Below are 22,683 nucleotides of genomic sequence, written 5' to 3'. Positions count from 1 at the left end.
AACAGCGATGGGATTTTTCTTTTGCTCACCCAACTAACATACATTCTTGTTATTGCTCTATTTGTTGTGACTTTTTACTGATTAGAAGAAATGAAGTCCGTTCGTAACTGTGGTTCGTTGTTACCTCGGCGTTCAAGGGATGCAGCTGTTGGACTTGTGTTGTAGAAAAGTGCTTTTTGTAATCTTATGTGGGCTGTCTTTCCTCCTTCTTTTCTTTTATGTAACTCTCTAGTAACACGTCTAATCTTTGGCACTGGCATGACCTAATTGTGTTGCAAATGCCATAAAACTCTAACCAAAAGTAGAAAACAACAACCCAAGACTCCCATACACTAAATGGCCTTTATCGTCATATTGAAGTGCTTCAGTTTAAAATTGCTCTTGAAAATTAATGAACGTATGACCAAAGTTTTTATATATATATGTATAATATATATTATTATATATACTCACAGGTTGTCCCAGGTCTGTGTCTGCCCCCTCTGGCCCGATGTAGCCACCACCCAAGTGCGTTGTTGTGAGTGAGGCAGCGGCCAAAAACAGAGGACGCACCCATGTTTTATGTGCCGTCGTCTACGTCTCCTAGCCCAGTCATGGAGACAGCCAAACTGGTGCAGAAAAAACTGGGACAGGAGGAAGTGTGCCTCCAGGTAAGCTCATCCTGTGCTAAACATTTAGATTTTTTTACGTGCAATTTTGATTCCAGTTGGTCTGTCTTCCTTTTTCTGTTTACTGCGAGTGATTGGTGGACACTCTGGTGTGATTTGCTTTCTTTTAGGAGGCAGGCCTCTGACTCTGTGTGTTGGGGTCAATCCAGGCTGAGAAGGATACAACATCCTGGCGCAAAGACTGAGATCCTCAATAACAATTTCCTTCGCACTTTGGAATTGAACTTGTGTCTTTTGTGTGCTATAGCAAAGTCCCTAACCACTACTCCACAGACATGGGTTCTTCCTTTCCAAATACCTCATAACTTTTTTATTTTTTGAGTGAACTTTCTTGTGTGTAAAAATGTTTTTTAAAGTGAATATGCTCGTGTGTTTGTTTCTCCATGGTAGGTATTGACAGAATGATTGTCACATAGTTTTTATTTTTGAAAAAATTAAAATCCAAAGGATGTAATTACCTATTGATTGAAATGAATGTCGTATTCAACTTCCTGGTTTTAATGTATCTCGGGTACTTCTTTTTGAAGCAGTTTTAGACTTCTTGTTATCAGGCCAAAGGGCTAGAACTCAGATGGTCGCTGGATCGGAAAAGTAAAAATAAGACTTTTAGTTCACAGTGCAGACGTTTTCATGGGTATAATTGCTGCATCATATATAGCTCTCTCTCTCTCACAGCATTTGAGGAATAAAAAGTAGGAGGCAAACTTAAAGATTCATTTAAAAACGCACCTATCATCTTTATCTCCAATCTATCTTTTCTTTGTCACTCAAAGTAACACCTAATCTAAGGCACATATATACCACTGTCACTAAAAAGCTAATTATGTGTTGTTTACGTACGCATTAGACAGCTTCAAAGAGCTTTTCAGGCCAAGGCATCATCCTTGCCATATGAGACTCATAAAGGTCTTTTAGTTTTTCTGATTTCTGTGTCCTCAGTGCGTGGAGTGTTCTCGTATCGTGGAGGGAAAGCGGCTTGTTCGCTTTGCAGCCGTGGTGGAGAGAAAGGAGGAATATGGGTGAGATTCATGTTTTATTGTCAGTCATATTTTTGTTGTCTTGCCATTTATGTTTTCTTGCTTGTCATTTTGAGACAGTGACGTCACGCTACCCCCACATTTCTTTGCACTTATGTTCCCATCCCCCCTTCCCCAAACCGCCTAGATGTCTCCATGTGTATCTTGAAAAGTATGTGCCCGTCTGTTGGACCATATTTCATTGGTGTGTGTTTTAATTTGATGTTGGTGAAAATAGGTCAACTTCAATTTTTTTTTTTTTGCCTGCACTGTAAGTCCCCTATTATTATTATATTTTTTTAATTTTTACCTACTATAGGGCAACATCAATGGAAATGTGTTTGAACCTTAAAGTGTTTATACAGGTGTTTAAACCATACTTTTACTTACCACCTGTCTAAGACAACCACTCACTTTTCTCTTGGAGAGTGAGTGGCCGTCTTAGATCATTTCGACTATATTCATACCTTCTTCTTACTTTCTGAGATTTTTCATCAGTGTGAGTTGAGCATTCCCCACATGTTTTCCTCCACAGAATCTTCATCTTCATGTCCAGCAGGATCCCATGTTTGCAGTCGAGTGATCTGGAGCTGGAGACAGCCATTGCTGTAGACTCAAGTCTGCGCTGCCATGCAGGTCAGTGCTAAGGGTGTTTCCAAAACACCGATGTAGGGAAGTGGGTGGTTGGTGGGTGCTCTGGTGTCGTTTGCTCCTTCTTTCCTATCAAACTTCTATTGTCCTTACCTCTCCTACTTTTTGTGTTTGTTACTCTCTTGTAACACTTCTAATCTTTGGCACTTATGTGACCTAATTGTGTTGCAAGTGCTGTAAAACTCTTACCAAAACGAAACGGAGCAGGGAAAAGGATGGAACGTCCCTGATTTGAAATCATTTTCATTGACATTTGAGGTTGGCCTGTTGATACTTTTCGTCAAGAAAAGTTTTAATTGACATCACTATCTTTTCCCTCAGTTGCAGAGATATTAGAACCTGTATGGATGTTTGTGGCTCTGCGGCGGAATTAGATACTTGTCAAATTTTAAGGAACAGAGGAATCAGCATTTTTGTGGCTGTTGGGCCATTTTTATCGAAGGTTTTTATTTTTTAAATTTTTTTTTTTTGTATAGAAAACTTCCCCGTCCATTAAAGAACACTTTTTAGGGTGAATTTTATAGAAAAAAATGTTGGTAAAAACCAAAAACATGTCATTTTGTAGAATGAGTACAAGTATTCAGTTTTAATATTAAAAGTCTGTAAGCTTTGGTGGCCATTTCCTGGCTAATTTCACCTGTAACAGCTGGTAACCACGATCATGCAAGATAATCAATATTTTTTCTTACCAATGTAAAAAAAAAAGAAAAGTTGTAATTTGATAGCAGTAACCTCATATGTCCAAAAATTGATGAGCACCTGATTCCGCGACACATTTATTTGAGTGCATGTATTGTTGGTTTTTTTAAATCAGTTATTTTACACAGCATCCAAGTGTTTATTCGATAGTATATTTTTGTAAATGCTTAGCGCGATTTTTGTACTGTGTTCTATGAATAATTTCCTGTAACCGTGACATAGAGTTTGTTTTATCTAATCTTGCCTGGTTTCATCTTGTTTTATTATTTTTTAATGCCATGTGGAAAGATGTAGCACAGTGTTTGTCAACTAGTCTCCTCTTTTGACACCTTTAAAAGGCTAAAATTTTCATACCACCCATAAAATTTACATGTATTTCCAAGCGGGGCATTGAAGAACATATTGTAACTACCTGGATTTTCCCCCACTGCCCACCAAAATTACCGAATCAACTGCTAGTGGGAGATTTTGCCTTGGTTGGCAAGCACAGGTCTAGCTATTTCTGTCATCGTCTTTTGCATTTTTACTTAATTAAATTTGCATTTATTTGTTTCCTTGGACAGAGGCTCCTACCAGGCAGGACAAGCCACATCCAGGTAAAGAATACTTTGTTTGGTTTTCCAGAGTGTCGATCTTGAAAAGGACCACAAAGTGACTGAAACTGCTCACCGTCCTGTCTAGCTAAAATCGGAAGCTGTAAAGATTGAAAAAAAAAACCTGTGTCATGAAGGGGCCAAAGACATGTTTCTTATATCATCCTGGATTGTCCGTGTGTTGTGTGTCTGTTATAAAAGTTTTTCCACATTTATTGTAATCATACAATTAATCATGAGTGGTTGGAGGGTGTCACTGATAGGTCCTACTTCTTTCCTTTCCCTCTGTTGTCTCTGTTTGGCCATCTCATTTTCTCTCATCACTAAATGACTATTATTGTGCTGATGTACTTGTCTTTGCTTTTGCTTCTGTTTTTTCGAACTGTCTATCTAGCTTTTTCGTTACACAAAATGACCATTATCATATTAAGTAACATTTATGCTGTGCATTTTTTATTTTCATGAGAAAAAATGCTCAATGAACTTTACAGTCTAAGAGGTATGACTTTGTAAAATTGTTTAACAAGTGTATGTGTGTGTCACTGTGGGGAAATCAAGTGCTCGTCAAAGTAATGAAATAGAAGAAACTAACATTTTTCGGACTATTAGGCAATTTCTTTTTTTTTTTTGAGGGGGGGGGGCAGCATCTTTTATGCCCTTTGATAACACACTTCTGTGTAGATTTTAGAGAAACGTTGACGTAAGGCTTTAAAAAATGTAAATTTGCCATTTGTAAGGACACTGAAGCTTTGGAAATTACCCAACTTTGGTGGCCATTTTCTCGCTAATTTTGTCTCTGACACCAGGCGACCCCCCTCTCTTTCAATAGCAAATATCTCGACTTCTATTCAAGAAAGATGGGTAATTTATCCTCAAAAACGAGCAAGACAAATGAACAAGCTTTATGATGATACCATAAAGTGCCCAAAAATTGACAAATGCCTGGTCCCACCCTGCCGTGACACTACTGTAGGACATAATATCAATAATTGTGTTGATGTGCTTCTTGTTCCTCATACTATAAGCTTGTCATTGATTGTCACTGCGTTAGAAGTAAATCAACTGCTGTTTTTCCTTTTGCAGAGTTTGTTCTGCGGCTGCAGTCAGCAGACGTGAACTTGGTCTTGGAGATGCCTCAGGTGGAGAACACGCAGATGTTTTTGGCGGAAGTCAAGCGAGCACAGGATTGTGAGTACACTGATTGTAGTGTCACTTTTAGATTTTGTTTTATTTATGTGTGGTTTTTGTTTTAATTCTGTGTGGATTTTACCTGCCTTCTTCTTTTTCTTCTTGATTGTATCACACTTAAAGTCTGGTTTCTATCATATACTGGCCATCTTCCTCAGTTCTTCTGTTAGCCCATATAGCTTCTCCCGGCGTGTTAATGGGCTTTGACCAATGTTCTTATATTTCAAGTTTTTCTACTGCATAGCTTGGAGCTTGATGCAAGCGACCATATGGATTTTTGTTCTTACCTGATTAGAAAAATTGACACGACTGATGACTATCAAGGAAGTGTAAAGTAGGAGTGTTGAGGACATTTGGAGACAGCTTTTTTTTCGCTTTGTTAATGGGGTTGTTGTCTATTATAGCTCAATAAACAGTCACTTTGAGGATTGATCTTTACCTGCAATCAGAGGTCCATGGAAGATCTATTTAAGTTTTCCCTCATCAATTCTCATACTGTTTTATAGATGCCTTATTTGATGAATCAAATGTATGAGAATTCTCATGTAGGTCAGTTGCTCTGTACAGTTGTACAGTTCCTAAATTAATGATAAAAATGTTCATGCGTACTGGCCCATTCAAAGTACAACAATCCTTTCAAATTCGTTTATGCACGTAATTTGACAAAAGAACACATACACAAAAAGACATACTGTGGGTACTAATCACATTTTTGTTTGTGAAATTATTTGAGCATGCTTCTGTGGTAGCCTGTAGCTTGAACCCGCCGGCTCAGTGATTGAATTTTAGGTTTCCTTTTCTTTGAGCAGATTATCGGTTTTTGCTTTTTACCTTTTTAATTACTTCTCTGAGATGATTATGAATGACTATCAGTTTTGGTTATGGCTCCAACCAGAAGGATCTCTGTGTATTTGACATATGCAAATGTGATAAAGTTTTTGAATGGTTTTTCTCTAACACTTTTTCTCTGTTGAGTGTATTTGAGTGTGTGCATTGCCCATGATATGATGAACAACTTACTAATTTTTTCTAACAAAAATGCTGTTGTGAGTCTTTTGTCTAACACTTTTTCTCAGTTGAGGGTTTTTATGTCGTGCATTGCCCATTATGTGATTAACAACTTGCCTGTTTTTTCTAATAATTTTTGTGTGTGTGTCTTTGTGATTACGGTTATTTCATAAATTTATTTATCTTATTGCAGTGTGCACCATTGTTGTTGTAAAAAGAAAGAAGAAAGATTATCGTTTTCTAATAAAACATTTTGAACTGCTGATTTCAGTTCTCACAGGTCTGTCAAAGGAGAGAAAGAGCTTTGGGATTTTAGAGAGGAGAAGGGCAATGTGTCTACTGAGTTAAAGGAAAAAAACCTGGTTCTGAACCACCACAAAAATTAGTTGCCTTCCCCTCATCAGCAAATGGCTGAGTCATTGCTTTTCCTCCCTTGCAAGCACACAGCCGACACGCATGCGTGCTTGCTCACACTAGTGCAATGCTAGCATGTCAGCCAGGTCACATCTAGGGACTCATTTGATGCACTTTCCACTGATGAAATTTTCCTCAGTGATTGAATAATGTCATTTTGTTTGTTCCCGTCCACTAGCGCTGGTGGTTGAGGGACATTCGTCTGTGGTCAGCTCTCTCTTCTTTTTTTTCAGTGCTTCTGTTGTCCTCATCTGTCCTTTGTGAAATATGGTTGTTGTCATGCTACCCTGCCTTGGTCTACAATTAACTACTTATTAACTAACCCTTTCAGTCCCAGTCGGGTGTATTTCCCTCACAGGCTACCACTCACTTTAAACCTATTCTCACAATTTTATGCTAATCTATCCAATTGTCTCTGAAAAATATTCTTCATGTTATCTTCTATAAGGTTTCAAATGAAAGTGTAGAAATTCTTTTAATGTATGCAAATAATTACGGATGTAGTCAGTATTGGCTGGGCTTGAGGAGTCAACGGCTCCAATTTCACCCTGGCCAGAAGGAAGTGAGGGCTAGAAATGGCCATATGTGCTGTAAAGGTTAACAGCAACCTGTTACAGTCAAGTGTCTTTTCTCAGGTTGTGTGAATCAAACATTGTCTTTTTTTGATTTAGTAGCGAGCGCAGATGACGTGAAAGAATTTGACTTCAAGTTTACAGCTCCCAATAAATTCAACAGCCACCACCGTCTTTGCTCTGTATGTCCAAATCCGACTCTTACAGTGAATCTGCCAAATTAGGTCCAACAGTTTTTTGTCTTCTTAAATTATTTTATTGACAACCGTAAGAATGCAGTTGGTGGTACTTCTTCAGGTGTCTGATCTGTGTGTGTGTGTGTGTGTAGTTTGTTTGTTAGTGTGTTTGTGTGTGTGTGTGTAGTTTGTGTGTGTGTGTTTGTCTGTGTGTGTGTGTGTGTGTGTGTGTGTGTGTGTGTGTGTCAGTGACACCTGCTTGACTGGAAAAAAAATGTGCACATCGTTTTGATAGCCACTCCCTTCTCAGTCGCCTCTTGGACACCTGGTAAGCCTCATCACTTTTCATTTTGCTCTCATCAAACTTTTATGCTCAGATATTCGGAGATGTACACGTATGTCTTGGATATTTTTGTTCTGGTTTTTTTCCCCCATTTTCATTTTGAAAAGATTGTCACCATCTGTCCTTCCTTTCCGCACCATCCTCTCCCTTCTTGCACACTGTGGAAGAGAAGAGTCTCTTTGAATTACTAATCAAATTCTTGCACTTACAAAAATTAATGTACATACTGTCATACATTTAAAAAGAGAGATTTCTGTTTTTCTTGATAATACACTTTTCATGAAATTATCTTCCAATGAGCAAAGTTATGAACTCGCGGTTATTATTTTCCTGGCACGTTTTAATAAATTATTTTTCAATATGTGAGGTTTTTTGTACTGGTTGTTATCATATTCCTAGCACTTTTCTAGAAATTATCTTTCAGTATGTGAGGTTTTTGTACCTGTGATTATTATATTCCTGCACTGGGCCCCAGATTTGATCCCATTAGCTGCATTTGTGGTGACGGGAAAGCTGTGAGATTGGTTTGGCCTCTTGTGCTGAGAATGAGTGAGAAGTACATGTATTGTATGCCCCGTACTCGTCCTTACATGAGAGTGAATCGCTTTCAGGCTTGTCAGCTGTCCCGAATTTCCCGGGATTATTCCGGATTCAGCAGTTTGGAAATGTGAGAGGTCATTTAAAACACTGCACCAAAACCAGTTCTGCTTTGTTTAATTTTTGTTCGTTGTTGCATAATGTGACGTCATTGTAATGTGACAGTCATGTCATTGAATATCTCTGACTTGGTTTTGGAAAAGTTGGCAAGGCTGTGCTATGTAATGTCTTTGGTATCTGATGGATTAACTCCCCTTTCAAGCTGGTGGTTGGAGGACACCACTGGTGGTTCCTACTTTTTTCTTTCTCCCTCTGTTGTTTGCATCTGTCTGTCTTTCTTTTTCCACCCTCTAAATGACCGTTAGGATGTGCGTCTACTCACTCAAACTAAATTCAAAAACCCATTTCAACACTACGGAATCATTAAAGATTTATTTTTTTAAATCCATGTCTCTTTACTAAGACTTATCAAAGTGGGTGGAGGATGTCAAAACTTTAGACCTCCTAGCTCTAGTTGATTTATGCCCCTATGGAACTTCAAACCGAGGTCACATGTTGACCTCGGTGTCTGTGGTGTAGCGGTGAAGGGCCCAACCGCTACCTGCAAAAGACCCGAGAGATTAATTTCCGGGTGGGGAGAATTTTTGTTGAGAGTCTCGGTCTTTCTGCTGGGAATTTGTACCCTTCTCAGTCTGGGTTGATCCTGACAGGCTTGAAGCTTGCCTCCTAAATGGTCTAGATTGTGTCGATAGAGGCATTAAAACACAAAACACTTACATTTTAAAAAATGTGTTTAGAAGAATTTAACAATTACACAGAAATATTATTATGATTACAGCTAATATTTGCTGCTTCGATAGTTTTTGTGGTTTTAGTTTCATAGTTATGTCCGCAGTGGATTCTATCGAAGTACATGTTGTCTTGCATATACTATGGTTTGTGTAAAGCCCTATTCCATGTGTGAAAAAACATTTTTCGTTTCTGCCAGGTGACTCCTGAAATCTGTCTGGTGGGATCTAACTCATAAATATGTGGCACATTTGAGATTTCTTTTACCATCCTCCTTCACCTTTCTCTTTTGTTTTGTTTTTTGAAGAATGCAAGGTTATAGCCATACCTGTTTGTAGGATGTTCTGCAAGGTTATATCTGTGCCTGTTACTTGGATGCTAATGAGATGAATCGATTTTAATTTTTGTCCTTGCAAAGACATAATTATGTATAGAGTTTAACCAAAAAGGTTTTTTTTAAAGCATTTTTCAGAGCATGAGGGAGAATCTTATATTGAAATATTTTTAGAATGAAAAGCATGTAGATTTTGTTGATTTACCCAGGGATTTGAAAATCATATGTACTGAGGTTGCTGTGAGAACAATATGTAGTTTGTAGTTTTGCACATTTTTTTGTCTTTTCATTTTTGCTCCCTTCATAACATATTTCCTTTTTTGACAGATCGTACTTTGTTTATCAAAATACTATCTTGTAAACACTTGTGATATAAAGCTGAGTATAGTTATGACCAAAGAGTACTCCTAGTCTTGCGGTAAAGTTGAAGGTTTCTCCACTGTGTTGCCTCTCACACATTGCTACTTGGAATAAACTGTAGCATTGAATTTTTAACTCCTTAACTTATACAAAGTATAAGACATTCAAAATTTGAAATTACTGATTTTGAGAGCTGAAAACATATGACTTCTACAACCTTTTTTTTTTACAAAGGTAGAAGTGATGTTTATTCAGTATATGTCCTAAAAGTTTCATGGTGTACATGTATAGCCATGGTGTAGATCCAGGTCTGTGTGCAGTTAGAACAGATAAAACTGTCACGTCATGTGCCGGTCCCAGGAGCAACAAAGGCAGCTGTTTAATAGAAATTGCCAAACTCTCATGACAGCATGTGATGTTTTATTTACAGTAAAAGGCTATAAACGGTTTCAATACAATAGATAAGCTTAAAGCAGATTATGTACCTTTGCTTGAGATGTGACTTGTCCAAATTTGTGTTTTTCTTCCTGTCTAAAGTAGTATTTTATTAAGGCGGAGCACATCAGTTATATGTGTTTTTCTGTTGTTGCTTTATTGACGCAAGCCAGAAATTTGAGAAGATCTAATACAAGCTTTTGTTTTGTATCAATTTGTAGTTGAAAGACATATTCTCAGAAACACCCATTCTGTAGGAGATGAAAAGAGCAAATTCATGAGGTAGAAGCTAATCATAAAGTTAGTAAAAATCATTTGGAGATATTCATTGCTTGAATATATTTACAAACAGTAAACATAAATTGTACCTTCAAGAAAATCACAAAATATATAATTTATCCTTTCCTTTTTTTATGCTTTCATTCTCCACCTTTCTTTGAAACATCAGAATAGTTTTCTTGACTCATTATTATGCCTTCCCCCCACCCCCCCCAAACTTTCCCCCTCCTCCATGTGAGTGCATGCCTAATACATATTCCCACCCTTAACTAGTATTGCACTTTGCCCCTCCTCACCCCTCCAGTGCAGTCCATGAACGCTGCCTTTGGAGCCCTGGCGTCTTTCACTTGGCTGGCCAAGTATCGACTCTCTCGGCAAAAGCAGCAGCAACAACAACAACAGCAACAGGCTCCGCCGGCAAGCGAGAATCCGTTTGCTGCGGACACGTTTGACCCTATGAAACACATGAACTTGTCTGACACCGGGGCTCATGTCTTGGCTACAGGTAAGATAAGGGAGCCGAGCAGCCGTGTCTGAGAGTCTTTGAGGGATGAGCTCATTAGCAGATTTTAATACTTCTCTAGCTGTAAGACAGGCTTTTTTTCCTTTTCAGTAAGCGTCATATTTTTTACAAATTTCTTAAATTGGGACTCACTCACAAAAGTTTTATCGTATAAAAAAGCAGATTGATTGGAGTTTGTGATAAAAATAGCTGCTGGGCAGATTTAATGTCTGTCTGTTTTACAGTTCTTCACTTTTCTCCCCATACTCCCCCACTTATCCCCCTCCCTGTTTCTATGCACCTGTTCCCATTCTTTCATTTTTCGTCTCCCATACACAGGGCAAGCCTTGATATATTACTGGCTAAGGAATGCTGTTAGTCTGATATATTAAACTGTCTAGCGAGCACATTCCGAAGTCAGTGGGACATGGAAACCTTATTGTTATTTACAAATTTTGTGATGTATGTGTTTTGGATATAAAGATTTATTTGAGGGAAAAAAAATTTCAAGATCTGAAAACTGTTCCCTATGTACAGGATAGACTATGAAACTGCTGTTGAAAAGAAAAAGTCAGCCAGTTGAAAAATTTTTTTTCTTAATGCCAATTTTCAGAAAGATTTTCTTATTTTACTATATTTAACGCTAAAATTATTGGTTATGTGGACTTTTGTCGGAGGAAGGGATTAGTGATGTTGTTAAATATTGTAAATCTTAAAATGCAAGAGAAGCAAGATATAATTAAGGATAACTTTCGCCTGAGGCTGGAGCCAAATATTGTTCCTGATTCTAGTGAACATGTTTTACTACTTGTTCATAATGTTGAAAAAAGCTAAAGAGTGCTGCCAAATCAGTCGTTTTGTTCTTCTGCCTGGCATTTTACAGAACTCTTTATAAATCTTTACCGTTGTAGTAAAATTATATCATTTCACCATATTTTGTTAGAACATGTTCAAGAACAGGCAAACCAAGCAACCTATACATTTTCGGAAAATAGAATATTAATACAAAGTAGAGTTCATTTATGAAGGAGTTCAAATATGTGGCGATATGCAAAACGACATAAACAAACAGAAATAGCAACTCAAATAATGGCCAATTATATCAGCTGTGACAACACATAATAAAACTTATGGCTGATTTAATCAGCTGTTGAGAATAGAAAGGTTAAAGCAAAAATGTGTTCTGTGCTTCACTGCTCTTAAAGATCAAATGAAGTATTTATGTTCTTGTGACCTCACATGTTGTGTCTCAGGGAACAACAAGCTTGTATCATACGCTGGAATGTTGATCGTTGTCATTGACAAATTCACAGCATGCTCTTGTACTGCCAGATGACAGTTTTGATGAGCTGTTCTGCATTAGCATGTGCCCGCTAGTTTTGTTTGCTGGTTAGCTTATTTTTAAATTTTGGATGTTGTGAACTTTTCGTTGTCTTTAATTCTGAATATGCTGCAATTGTTATCTTAATGTGTTTGAACATGGCTCAAAATGGGTCCTAGGTCAATCATTGAATAGAGATAAGTCTGATAGTCTGTTAATTTTGTTTGTTTGTTAGCTTGTCTTCAATTTTGGATGTTGTGAACTTTTCTTTGTCTCTTTGTGCATATTTTCAAAATGTTTAGACTAGGCGTTGGTCTCAGGTCTATCATTGAATAGAGGAAGGTGTGAAATGGTATCAATGTCGCAACTAGCTCTTCATCTAATGTCTTACGAACAAAGTTCAATTATTCCCCTCTGAACACAGAATATAAAACTTTAGAAGACTGGAAGCTGTTGAAATGTGTTTAAGGAGAATACTCATACTCTCTTGGACAGAGAGGAAAACAGACCGAGAAGTGCTCCAGATCGCAGGTTGTGAAAAATCTATAATCGGGACCCTCAGAGAGAGACAATTTTGGTTCTTTGGCCTCATAAATAGATCAAATGGACAGGGGAATTTGCTGGAGGGAAAGAAGAGCAGAGGAAGATAAAGAACAAACTACACAGATGGCCTGAATCAACAAATAGCACAATGAGAAACACCGAGCTGATAAGACATACAAGAGGAAGAAGTGTGGTACCATGATCATCAAATGCCTGCTCTGGACCTGAAACCTACAGAAGAAGAATATAGTTGCAATCTTATTTTAGAGTTGCTTAGTTTATAGTGCAGACTTTCAACAAGCTTAGCTAGGGATGACGTGCAAACCATCACAGTGACATTTTTTCACAAGGCAGTCAGTGGACTTTGTCAGATGGTTTCATTTCTCTCTCCCAATTAAAAAAGTTAACTTCTGTTGAATCCTGTTAGCGGATGGTTGGTAGGTGCTCTGGTATAGTTTACTCTTTTCCTGTCCAAAATTTATTGTCCTTATCTCTCCTTTTCTGTGTATGTTACTCTCTATTAACACCTCTATCTCCAGCATTTATATGACCCATTTGCTTTGCAAGTACTGTAAAGCTCTTACTGAAATGAAAACTTATATGATTATTCCTGGTTGTTCGGTTATTGTTTGAGTATATTATACTCCTTTGTTTTTCTGTGCATTCCACCAGTTAAAATTGGAGTGTTTCGTTAGCTCAGGTGGTATCATGCTGGACTAAGGAATTGATGGCGAGTAGTCGTTCTTGAACTTGAGTTGTTTTGTGGCGTTTTCAAAGATTGCTATCCATTTAGCTCAGTTTTGTCGGAGACGGACATTAAATTCAGAGGTCCCACCTCTTTAATAACCTAGCTGTGTTGATAGTAGTGTTAAACCTCATACACTTGTTTCCGTTACTAAAGTTAAAGTTGTGTCAAATGTTTCTCTTGCCAGATGTTGCGTCCAGTAGCCAAAGTACTTGGTACCAGGATGATATGGCGGCTCTTTCCTTGTCTGACACCACGGCCCAGAAATCATCCACCCTGGGTTCTAAGAACAGAAGTCAAAGTCGGGACTCCTTGGACAAAATAGTCAACTCGTGAGTAGGGATTTTATTCAATTCAAATACAGTCGAAATTTGCCAAGGCGGCCGCCCATTGTTGAGGAGAAAAATGGTTATCTTAGACAGGTGGACGTTGTGCGCAGTGCCATTATAATATTGAAAAAACATAAGCGAGAAAGTGGAAAGTGGGTGTTCTAAGAAAAGAAGTCAAGGTCAGGATTCTTTGGATAAAATGGTCAACTCATGAATAATGATTTTTTTTTTTTTGCAATTGAAATACACACACACACACACACACACACACACACACACACACACACACACATACACACACACACACAAAAAAAGAGGACCCACTTGAACAGCAATGTCTAGTTTATATTCAAACCAATTTTAATAAAACTTCACAGAAGTAAAATTTAACCATGGGAACGCTACATTTTTCAATTAAAAAAGAATCAATCCATTTGTTCGAAAAGATATCAAATTTTTGAAATTTCAATCAAAATTGCAAAACTTTGCAACTTCTTAAAAATTAACCATATTGTTGTATTTGAAATAGCTGCTATTTGCGCATCGAATAACAAATTAATACAATATTGATATAGCGAAATAAACTCAAGAAGGTGTTTGCTATTTTGATCTCCAGATCACGACCTCGGTGCTTTCTTGTGGTATCTCAATTTTTTAAAACAGCACTGAGGTCACGAGATGTAAACCATTTCTTTGCATACAAGCTCCAATACGCCACTAGAATTTTGAATAACCCTGTCGCATGTTTCTGGGATGATTCTTTGGACGTTTTGTTCAACATTGAGATTCAACTGTTCTATTGTTTGTGAGTTGTTTCCCGGGACTCAGTGTGTCAATAAAACCCAAATGTAATCATTGAAGGGGCTCCAGTTGGGGGAATATGGTATCCAGTCCTTTGTAAATTTTTGGCTATAAGGCGTCCCCCCAAAAAGTTTTCTTGCAACCATATCAGGGCCATTCTTGATGTATGAGTTGTGGCTCTATCCCACTGGAACCAGGCCTGTATAACGTATACATTCTCCACAAACTTCTCCAAAATTATCTTGTCATGTTTAGATATCTATCTGAAGTGACTGTTGTGGTTTTACTATCCTTGTCCTGAAACCAGGCTGGGCCGATCATGCCCCGGTAGCTGATCACTTTTAAGAAGAAAAATTTTGCGTTTTACCCAGTTTTGGTTGAAATTGTTAAAGCTCTGATATTTAACCAATACGTAGATTGATTTTCTTCATATTTGCAAACTTGACGTCCTCATGGTTGAATTCTATTTGTTCGAGTTTTTGTTGAAATCAATGTAGAGATGACAGAGTTATTGCCCTTTAAGTGGGTCCTCTTTTTCTTTTTTTTTTAGACATTCTGTATATATTTCTCAGGTCCAGGTCTGAAGACTTGACCGACTCTATGGAGGCCATCCAGGGCCAGTTGGGCATCTCGTCGGGTGCAGAGTTGCCCGTGGGTACCAAGCCCGTGTCCAGCAGAGAGAAGTTTGTCCGACAGTTCCTCTGTAACCGCGAGGACGAGTTCACTGACCTCAGAAACTTCAGGTGTGTTGAGAATATCAATGCTTACCTACTGGGTCCCTGACTATTGCATGGGTGGTTGGCAGGTGCTCTTGTGTGACTTTGCTCATTATATTCTATCAATCATCTACTGTCATTATCTCTGCTCCTTTCCTGTCAAATATCTATCGTCCTTATCTCTCCTCTCCTATCTAACATTCATCATCCTTATCTCTCCTTTCGTATCAAACATCTATCGTTCATGCCTCTTTTCCTTATTTTCTTTGTATGTTTCTCTGTAGTAACCCCTTTATTTTTCAGCACTTAATGACTAATTAGTGTTTCAAATGCTGTGAAACTTATTAAAATCTAAAACACTTAATGTGTGATGGATATTATTGCTTTCTTTTTGTGTCCTGACTATTTTGTGTGAGTTGGAGGATGCAACTACTAGGTCGTACTTATTTACTTTGTCACAGTGTGTTTGTTTTAAACAATTCATCAACTGAATGCTCACTCACTCCTTTGAGATGAAATTTCTACATTTCTCAGTTGTTATCTTTTGTTTAACTGTGAATGAGGTGAAATGATTTCTTGAGGGTCATACCTAGTTGCTGTCCCCATTTTGTGTATGTTTCATCTCAAAGGTTTCCACACTTTACGTAGGTGGTTGGCGGGTACTCTAGTGTGGTTTGCTCCTTCTTTCCTGTCAGACATCCATTGCTCTTATCTCTCCTCCTCCTTTTCGTTGTAATAACTCTGTTGTAACACTTCTAAATCTTCGGCACTTATGTGGAGGGTGCCATGGGTAGGTCCTGCTTCTTTTTTATTTTTTAAAAATTTCTGTCTATCTGCCTTGCTTCTTCAGTGCTCTCTGTGGCTGTTATTTATTTGTGTTGCAAATACCGTAAATCTCTTACAAAAACTTTTAAAATACCCAACTCTCTGCAGGGTGTTCTGTGGTACCTGGAACGTCAACGGTCAGTCCCCGGCCGAAGCTTTACACAAGTGGATGGTGGTGGACAACGAACCTCCCGACATATACGCCATTGGGTATGATCCTTGTCATGGATAGGTAGATAGATTGATAGATAGGAAGTAGGTAGATAGATGACAGATAAATAGACTGGGGATAGCTAGATAGCTAGATAGGGGATAGATAGCAGAGGGATTTGACAGGGGGATAGGTAGATAGATAGATAGGGGATAGGTAGGTAGATAGATTGGGGATAGGGATGTAGATAGATTGGGGATAAATAGATAGCAGAGGGATAGACAGGGTATAGGCAGATAGATAGATACATATCTGCGCTATGGGGTAAGCTCCATGTCATCAGCAGATACTGTTGCTAGGTTCATTTTACCGGGGTTTTGCCCCCCCCCCCCCCCCCTTAGATGTTTCCTTGACAATGATGCTGAACTTGTAGATAGATATATAGGTAGGTGGGTGGGTGGGTGGGTAGGTAGGTAGGTTTAAAGATTCAATAGAGAGGTCACAGATTGATAGCTAGATGATAAATAGATTATTATTATTCCTTATCTCTTGTTGAGATGTAGCAGTGATTATGTGGCTCTTCCTTCGTTTGTCTCAACTCAAACAATGCCTCTCTATGCTCAGTTTCCAGGAACTGGATCTACGAAAAGAAGCTTTCATCTTCAGTGATTCCCCCAAAGAAACAGAGTGGCAGACGGCTGTGAAAAGTTATCTACACCCAAAAGCCAAGTACAGGAAGGTTTGCATCTAGTCCAGTACCCTGCTCAATTCATTCTTTATGTGCGCTGCATTTCAGGCCTCTACAAACTGGCATCTGTGGTGTAGCGGTAGGCACTTCATTGTCACATGCAGGAGACCTGAGTTCAATTCCTTTATTGGGAGAATTTTATCGAGTATCTTGTGGTCTTTTTGCTACGATGCTGTATCCCTCTCAGCTCGGGTTGACCTGTCCGCCTCCTAATTGATAAAAATTGCAATGATTAGGGTGTAAAACCACCTTCATTTTTTTTCTGAAAAAGAGAGGGAAGAGGAGAATTTTGTGTTGGGCTTGACTACCTTTCTTGTTCACATAATTTAGAGTGAGTGGTAATGGTTTTAGTTTACAAACATACTTATAGTTCTTGGTATTTAACCATTCACCCACTGCTCTGTAATTACTGTTGTATTTATTGTGCAGTCTTAAACGGATACATCATTTTAAAAATAGTTTTGAAAAGTTGGCCACTACGCACTTTTTAAAACTAGATTCCAACTGTCTCCCCCAGGTGAAGTCAATCCGTCTGGTGGGTGTCCTGCTCATTGTGTACATCCAAGAGAAACATGTGCCTCACATCAACTTCATCGACGCCGACAGCGTTCCCACGGGAATCATGGGATTTGTGGTAAGTTTTCACCTCGTTATTTTTTATAGTAGAGTAATATGATGGTAATATAGGGTCATCATGAGGAAATTAGATTTTCTCCAAATCAGTATTTTTACACCCGTTTGGCAATTTTAAAAAAAAATAATTTTTAAACCCCACTTTTTGCATAGAAACTTTCTCCCTCATTCAGAACAGACATTTTAGTGTGAATTTTACAACTGTACCGAAGAATGTTGAAGCCAAAAATATGTGAATTGATGAATGAGTACAAGTGTTCAGCTTTAAAAGTCACCAGATTTTGGTCACCTTTTTCTCATCAACAGCGCTACATAGATGTAATTTTTATCATTCTTCTTCCAGGGTAACAAGGGCGGTGTGTCGGTGCGGTTCACTCTCCACTCCACCTCCCTGTGTTTTGTCAACTCCCATCTCGCTGCTCACCAGGAGGAGTACGAGCGCAGGAACCAGGTCAGTGGGCTCAACCACCTCAGAACCATAGCACCTGCTTAGTGTTAAGACTCCATTATACGTAAAGTTTTAAATGGCGTGGGGCGAAGTTGTACACTAAGCAGTTATGTTTTTTAAAAATATAATTTTATAAAAAAATATAGGTGTTTTTACGCCCCCATTGACACAATTTAGATCATTAAGAAGGCGGGTTTCTGTTCCTGCCTGTCATCCCAGTATAAACACAAAGATACTTGATAAAAATTTCTCTCCACTTGGGAATTGAACTCTGGTCACTTGCATGTGACATTGAAGCACCTTACAGCTACACCACAGTTGAACCATAGTAATAATGATAGTGGTGATAATTTTATTGACAATAATAAAGATCACTTTTATAGTGCCCAGGCCTTGACGGGTCATTTCAAAGAATTTGCCAGTGAAATTCCACAATGACGTGTTTAATACATACTGCAGAGATGCCAACCAGTATGATTTTACGTATATTAGTACGATTTTTTGCCGAAAATACGCGAATACGACTTTTCATGAAAAAATACGCATCCTGGAATACGAAAAATCCGAGATTCAGCTTGGGCGAGTAATCCTAATTATCTGAAGTCCCCTCTTTTGTCAAAATAGTATCAGTATCGCAAAACTGGAATATTTGAAAATCAAGTCCGATGTGGTCAGTAAGTTCATTTTTTCCGGTCGCGATCGTGATATTATATTATTCGTTCAGCGTTTTCCCATCCGGAGAGTACGTTTCACTTTCACGCGAATAGGCAGCTATGGCGGCAGGCGGAAGCGTATGTGACACCGAGGCTCGATCAGGAAAATCAAGATCTACTTTCGCTTTCGTAAACTTGTAACATGCAGGTTGTGCAGTTTAAACGCAATGTCGCTGTGCAAATAAAATGTAATAAATACTCGGACTCGTCGCTGTGCTGTCACTTGTGGAAAAAAAAAAGAAAAGAAAATACCGTCATCCGATTTTTAGATTGTCTGGCTCGCCATCGTGACTGGTCACTGAACCTGCGCGCATTCGCATCATAAATAAATGCTTCATCGTGTGAGTAAAGACCGTCTTTGGTGAGAGTAACGGCGTTGCGAAGTATAGGACTACGGAATAGGTTAGGAGATTATTGATTTTTTGGGGGTTTAAAAGATACTATGGGAGGGGGGGGGGGGGGGGGGTAAGGCAACACCAGAGGACGAAAACTTGGAAGCACATTTCAGAATTTTGATTAGAGCTTTCTGCAAAGCGCGCGTTGGTGCAGGCCGTGTGCGGAATCGGGACCCCTCATACTTTGCAAGTCTGTGTTATTGAAATAAAGTTTTCGCGTTTCATTTGGATGGGTGATAGTAAATTATACCTACAGTGTGTGTTGTAGCTTTCTGTTCAAGACTGGCAGATTTTCAGTGTCACTGCATCTTGCCCTACCACAGTTGTTACAACTCTTCACAGTTATTGCTTTTCTCTGAGTTTGAGCAATAATTTGAGTCTGTCAGTTCATGACATGAATCATGACACCCAGACTGGTTCTTGATAGTAGAAATTCTTGTTCTAGGCCCTTCCGAACTCTCAAAGCAGGATTTTTTTTAAATATAATGATGAGAGGAAAATATTATATAATAGACTGAAATACAACAAGACCCCAGTACGACATTGAACACTGACATGTTGTTGACTGGATACGTGTATATTGTACGCATGTGTGCTCCCTTTGTCGAGCTGGTGAGCTAGTAATTTTTTTTTCAGGAAATATTGCTGGACACCCTGAACATTTTACTAGTTGTCGGTCGGTCGGTCGTGGGGAATACACTTTTCCTCTGAAAATACACATTTTCATATTTCCCAATACTCATTTCGGTTTTCTGTGGTTGGCATCTCTGCATACTGGCCCATTCAACGTACAGCAATCCTTTCAAGTAGCCTTTCTTAACATCGCTTTCAAGAAGCATTTTTCTTCTTGGATGATAGTATTTGTTGACTCTGTTTAGGTTGAGCTTTCTTTGTTATTTTGACCAGTTCCCACATGCGATGTCTTTCTGTGGCTGTTGATGAGATTGTGTTTTCTTTCCTTTTTTCCCCCCCCTTGTGTTGTGAAGGATTACAGAGACATCGAGACGAAGACCAAATTCAAGCAGTTCGAGCCCCCACTAGAACTTTCTGAACATGAGTAAGTAAAGCTCATATTGTTCACATTAAAATTTGTGAAATAGTAACTGAGGCTTGGCGGTGTAAACTTTTGTGCTCTCAATTTTAAAATTTCTTCTTAAAGAGAGGCCATTTGTGGGTGGTTGGCGCATACTCTGGTGTGGTCTACTCCTCCTTTCCTATCGAACATCTGTCGTCCTTATCTATCCTCCTTCTTTTCTTTGTATATTACTCTCCTACAATTTGTGCTGCAAGTGCCGTAAAACCTTTACTAATAGTAAAACTAAAGGCCATGTGCTAAAAAAAATAGAGTCTGTCTTGTCAAAGGTGTGCTGAGTCAAATTTTAACTCTTTATCTCTGAGGGGGGGTAAACCCACTATGCAGGGGTCCTCTTTTTGGTACGAAATTGAAAAGTGACACATAAATCCCAAAATTGATAATTAAATGAACAAGTGAACCTATTTTGATAGTTCTTCATCTAATGAAAGAGCTCCCGGTTAAAGAGTAAAGTAATTTGACCTTAAAGTCGTCGGAATTTGCCCGAGCAGCTGCCAGCAAGATATTTATGATTAAAGCAGATGGGATCACCTGGTTACAGAGGTAAAATCAGCGAGAAAATGGCCGCCATACTTTCGTGACCTCTAAAGTTTTAAAGTCTTTGGGAACAGCAAATTCACATTTTGTGTGCCTTAAACCAATGTTTTCCAGTAAAATTCTCTCCGAAATATGTTTTTAAATGGGCTCAAAAGAGGTTTAAGCAAAATATGAAAAATCAGTAAAAATTACCAAACGAACGGGAAAAAGCCTGTTTCTTTGATTTCATTATTTTGACGAGCACTTGATTTCACTACAATGACTAACATATTATTATTATTATGATTATTTTTGTTCTCTCTTTTCAGTGTGGTCTTCTGGATTGGAGACCTCAACTACAGGATAGACATGTGTATAGACGACGTTAAGTCCCGCATCCAAAAGCAAAAGTATAAGCAGTTGTTGGAAGGAGATCAGGTTTGTGGAGAAGAAAAGATACAGACCCCACCCCCAACTGGTCTTTTAAAAAATTGTTGATTGTCATGAATATTTTTTGTAATTGTATCATGTTAAAAGGTGGATAATAGAATGAACTGTTAATGAGCTGCAGCTTGAATTCATCTTCTGCACCCAACCAAAATGTTCAGTGCTTAGTTTCCATGACTATATCGCCTTCTGTTTTCCAATTATTGACCGTAACTGTGGTGTTTCTCCTCCCCAGCTGTACCGACAAATGAAGGCAAACAGTGATGTGTTTAAAGGTTACGAAGAAGGTTTGCCTCTCTTTGACCCCACATATAAATTTGACGCTGGCTCCGATGTTTATGACACTAGGTATGAATTCTGTGTTTTCTCCATAATGTAATGATGGTGTCAGTTGTGCCTTTTATACTTCGTGTTATGCTGTTTTAGTTCATAATATATGAACATAGCTGTCAATCAGTACATATAAAAACGTATTCGATACATTTTTGAGGGTCTTGAGTGTGGAAGTCCATTTTTGTGTCAGAAAATGTGTATTCTCGGTTTGTAGTATAGACTTCTAGTATGAAATTGCTGATGCTGAAGAAAAAGTATAAACTTTCAAAGCAAGTTTTGCAAATAACAAGGAGAACAAAGCTGATAGGTTAGTTGTGGTTTTGTCAGTTACCATAGTTAAATATTGAGCATGAGTCTATAAAATGCAGAAAAATGTGGGTTCGCAGTGAAGCCACTTGGCCAATGCCCACCATCTTGACCACTGCACCGGTAAAGTCTGGGTTTTTTAAATTTTTGAAAAGGCTGCTGCTCTGTTATTATAAATCTTTCTTTGTCATCAGTGAGAAGAGCCGAGTGCCAGCCTGGTGTGACCGCATCCTGTGGCGAGGGCCTGGTGTGCAACAGCTGCGCTACGACTCACATCCTCAGCTCAAGGTGTCGGACCACAAGCCTGTCAGTTCCTTGTTTAATGTTGGGGTGAGTACTTATACAAATGAGCCGAAAATAGATATAGAAACCAGAAAGAGAAAATGGAAGTGGAATGTAAACACCTGGAGAACATAAAAGACAGACATTATTCACCTAGCATTAGCCCTCCGAGTGTCCAGGGCTGATAAAATTGTCTGTAAGATTTGTTCTGTTGTGTTACAGCTGATGTAATCTGCCGCAATTTGAGTCTTAATTTCGAGTCAGTTTATCCCAATTTCTTTCTGCCAGACATTATAACTCCCTATGAACTTTACTTCCTGTTTACATTTTACTTTTTGAAAATGAGTTAGTTTATAGCCTTTACGTACTTGGTTTGCCTGTTTACAAGCATTTTCTAATATATATGGTGAGATCATGTGATTTCCTATGACACTACAGGTTATAATTTGTTAGCAACACTTTGAGGGTTAAAATGGAATCCACAATGAAAGAGAAAGAAATTAAGGAAGGTAGGTCTGAAATCACTTGTAGTAGGGTCTTGGATTGAGATGGGATACAGCTGGACAAAGGAGAAGACTATAGCCCAAATGATGACGACAGTGGTGGTGAGTGGGATGATAGTGCTGGTGTTTGTGGAGATGATGATGTGGATGATGAGGATGATGAGTCTTTATAGGTTTTTTCCTCATAGATCACCAATGTGTTGCTGGGGGG

At 38.6% G+C, this 22,683-nt stretch overlaps 1 protein-coding gene across 3 annotated transcripts in view; it reads left to right on the top strand.

Moving 5' to 3' along the window:
- The window catches only part of LOC101851408 (type II inositol 1,4,5-trisphosphate 5-phosphatase), a 46,248-nt gene that overhangs the window by 12,962 nt on the left and 10,603 nt on the right, over window positions 1-22,683 (top strand). The window contains exons 2-18 of one of the 3 annotated variants that reach the window (XM_005098314.3): window positions 456-650; window positions 1,608-1,687; window positions 2,220-2,320; window positions 3,598-3,630; window positions 4,711-4,815; window positions 7,296-7,313; window positions 10,427-10,627; window positions 13,421-13,565; window positions 14,936-15,106; window positions 16,013-16,114; window positions 16,680-16,794; window positions 17,321-17,437; window positions 17,780-17,887; window positions 19,979-20,049; window positions 20,931-21,039; window positions 21,284-21,396; window positions 21,882-22,017. In XM_005098314.3, the coding sequence (XP_005098371.1) occupies window positions 555-650; window positions 1,608-1,687; window positions 2,220-2,320; window positions 3,598-3,630; window positions 4,711-4,815; window positions 7,296-7,313; window positions 10,427-10,627; window positions 13,421-13,565; window positions 14,936-15,106; window positions 16,013-16,114; window positions 16,680-16,794; window positions 17,321-17,437; window positions 17,780-17,887; window positions 19,979-20,049; window positions 20,931-21,039; window positions 21,284-21,396; window positions 21,882-22,017 (1,821 nt within the window). In that variant the 5' untranslated portion in view covers window positions 456-554. The remainder of the gene's footprint in view (window positions 1-455; window positions 651-1,607; window positions 1,688-2,219; window positions 2,321-3,597; window positions 3,631-4,710; window positions 4,816-7,295; window positions 7,314-10,426; window positions 10,628-13,420; window positions 13,566-14,935; window positions 15,107-16,012; window positions 16,115-16,679; window positions 16,795-17,320; window positions 17,438-17,779; window positions 17,888-19,978; window positions 20,050-20,930; window positions 21,040-21,283; window positions 21,397-21,881; window positions 22,018-22,683) is intronic. The other 2 variants (XM_005098315.3, XM_013082528.2) reach the window with 2 other exon arrangements.

This window comes from Aplysia californica, unplaced genomic scaffold (genome assembly GCF_000002075.1).
Source record: "Aplysia californica isolate F4 #8 unplaced genomic scaffold, AplCal3.0 scaffold00179, whole genome shotgun sequence".
NCBI lineage: Eukaryota > Metazoa > Mollusca > Gastropoda > Aplysiida > Aplysiidae > Aplysia > Aplysia californica.
The sequence above is the reverse complement of the archived record's forward strand: the minus strand, read 5'-3'. Positions and strand labels throughout refer to the sequence as shown.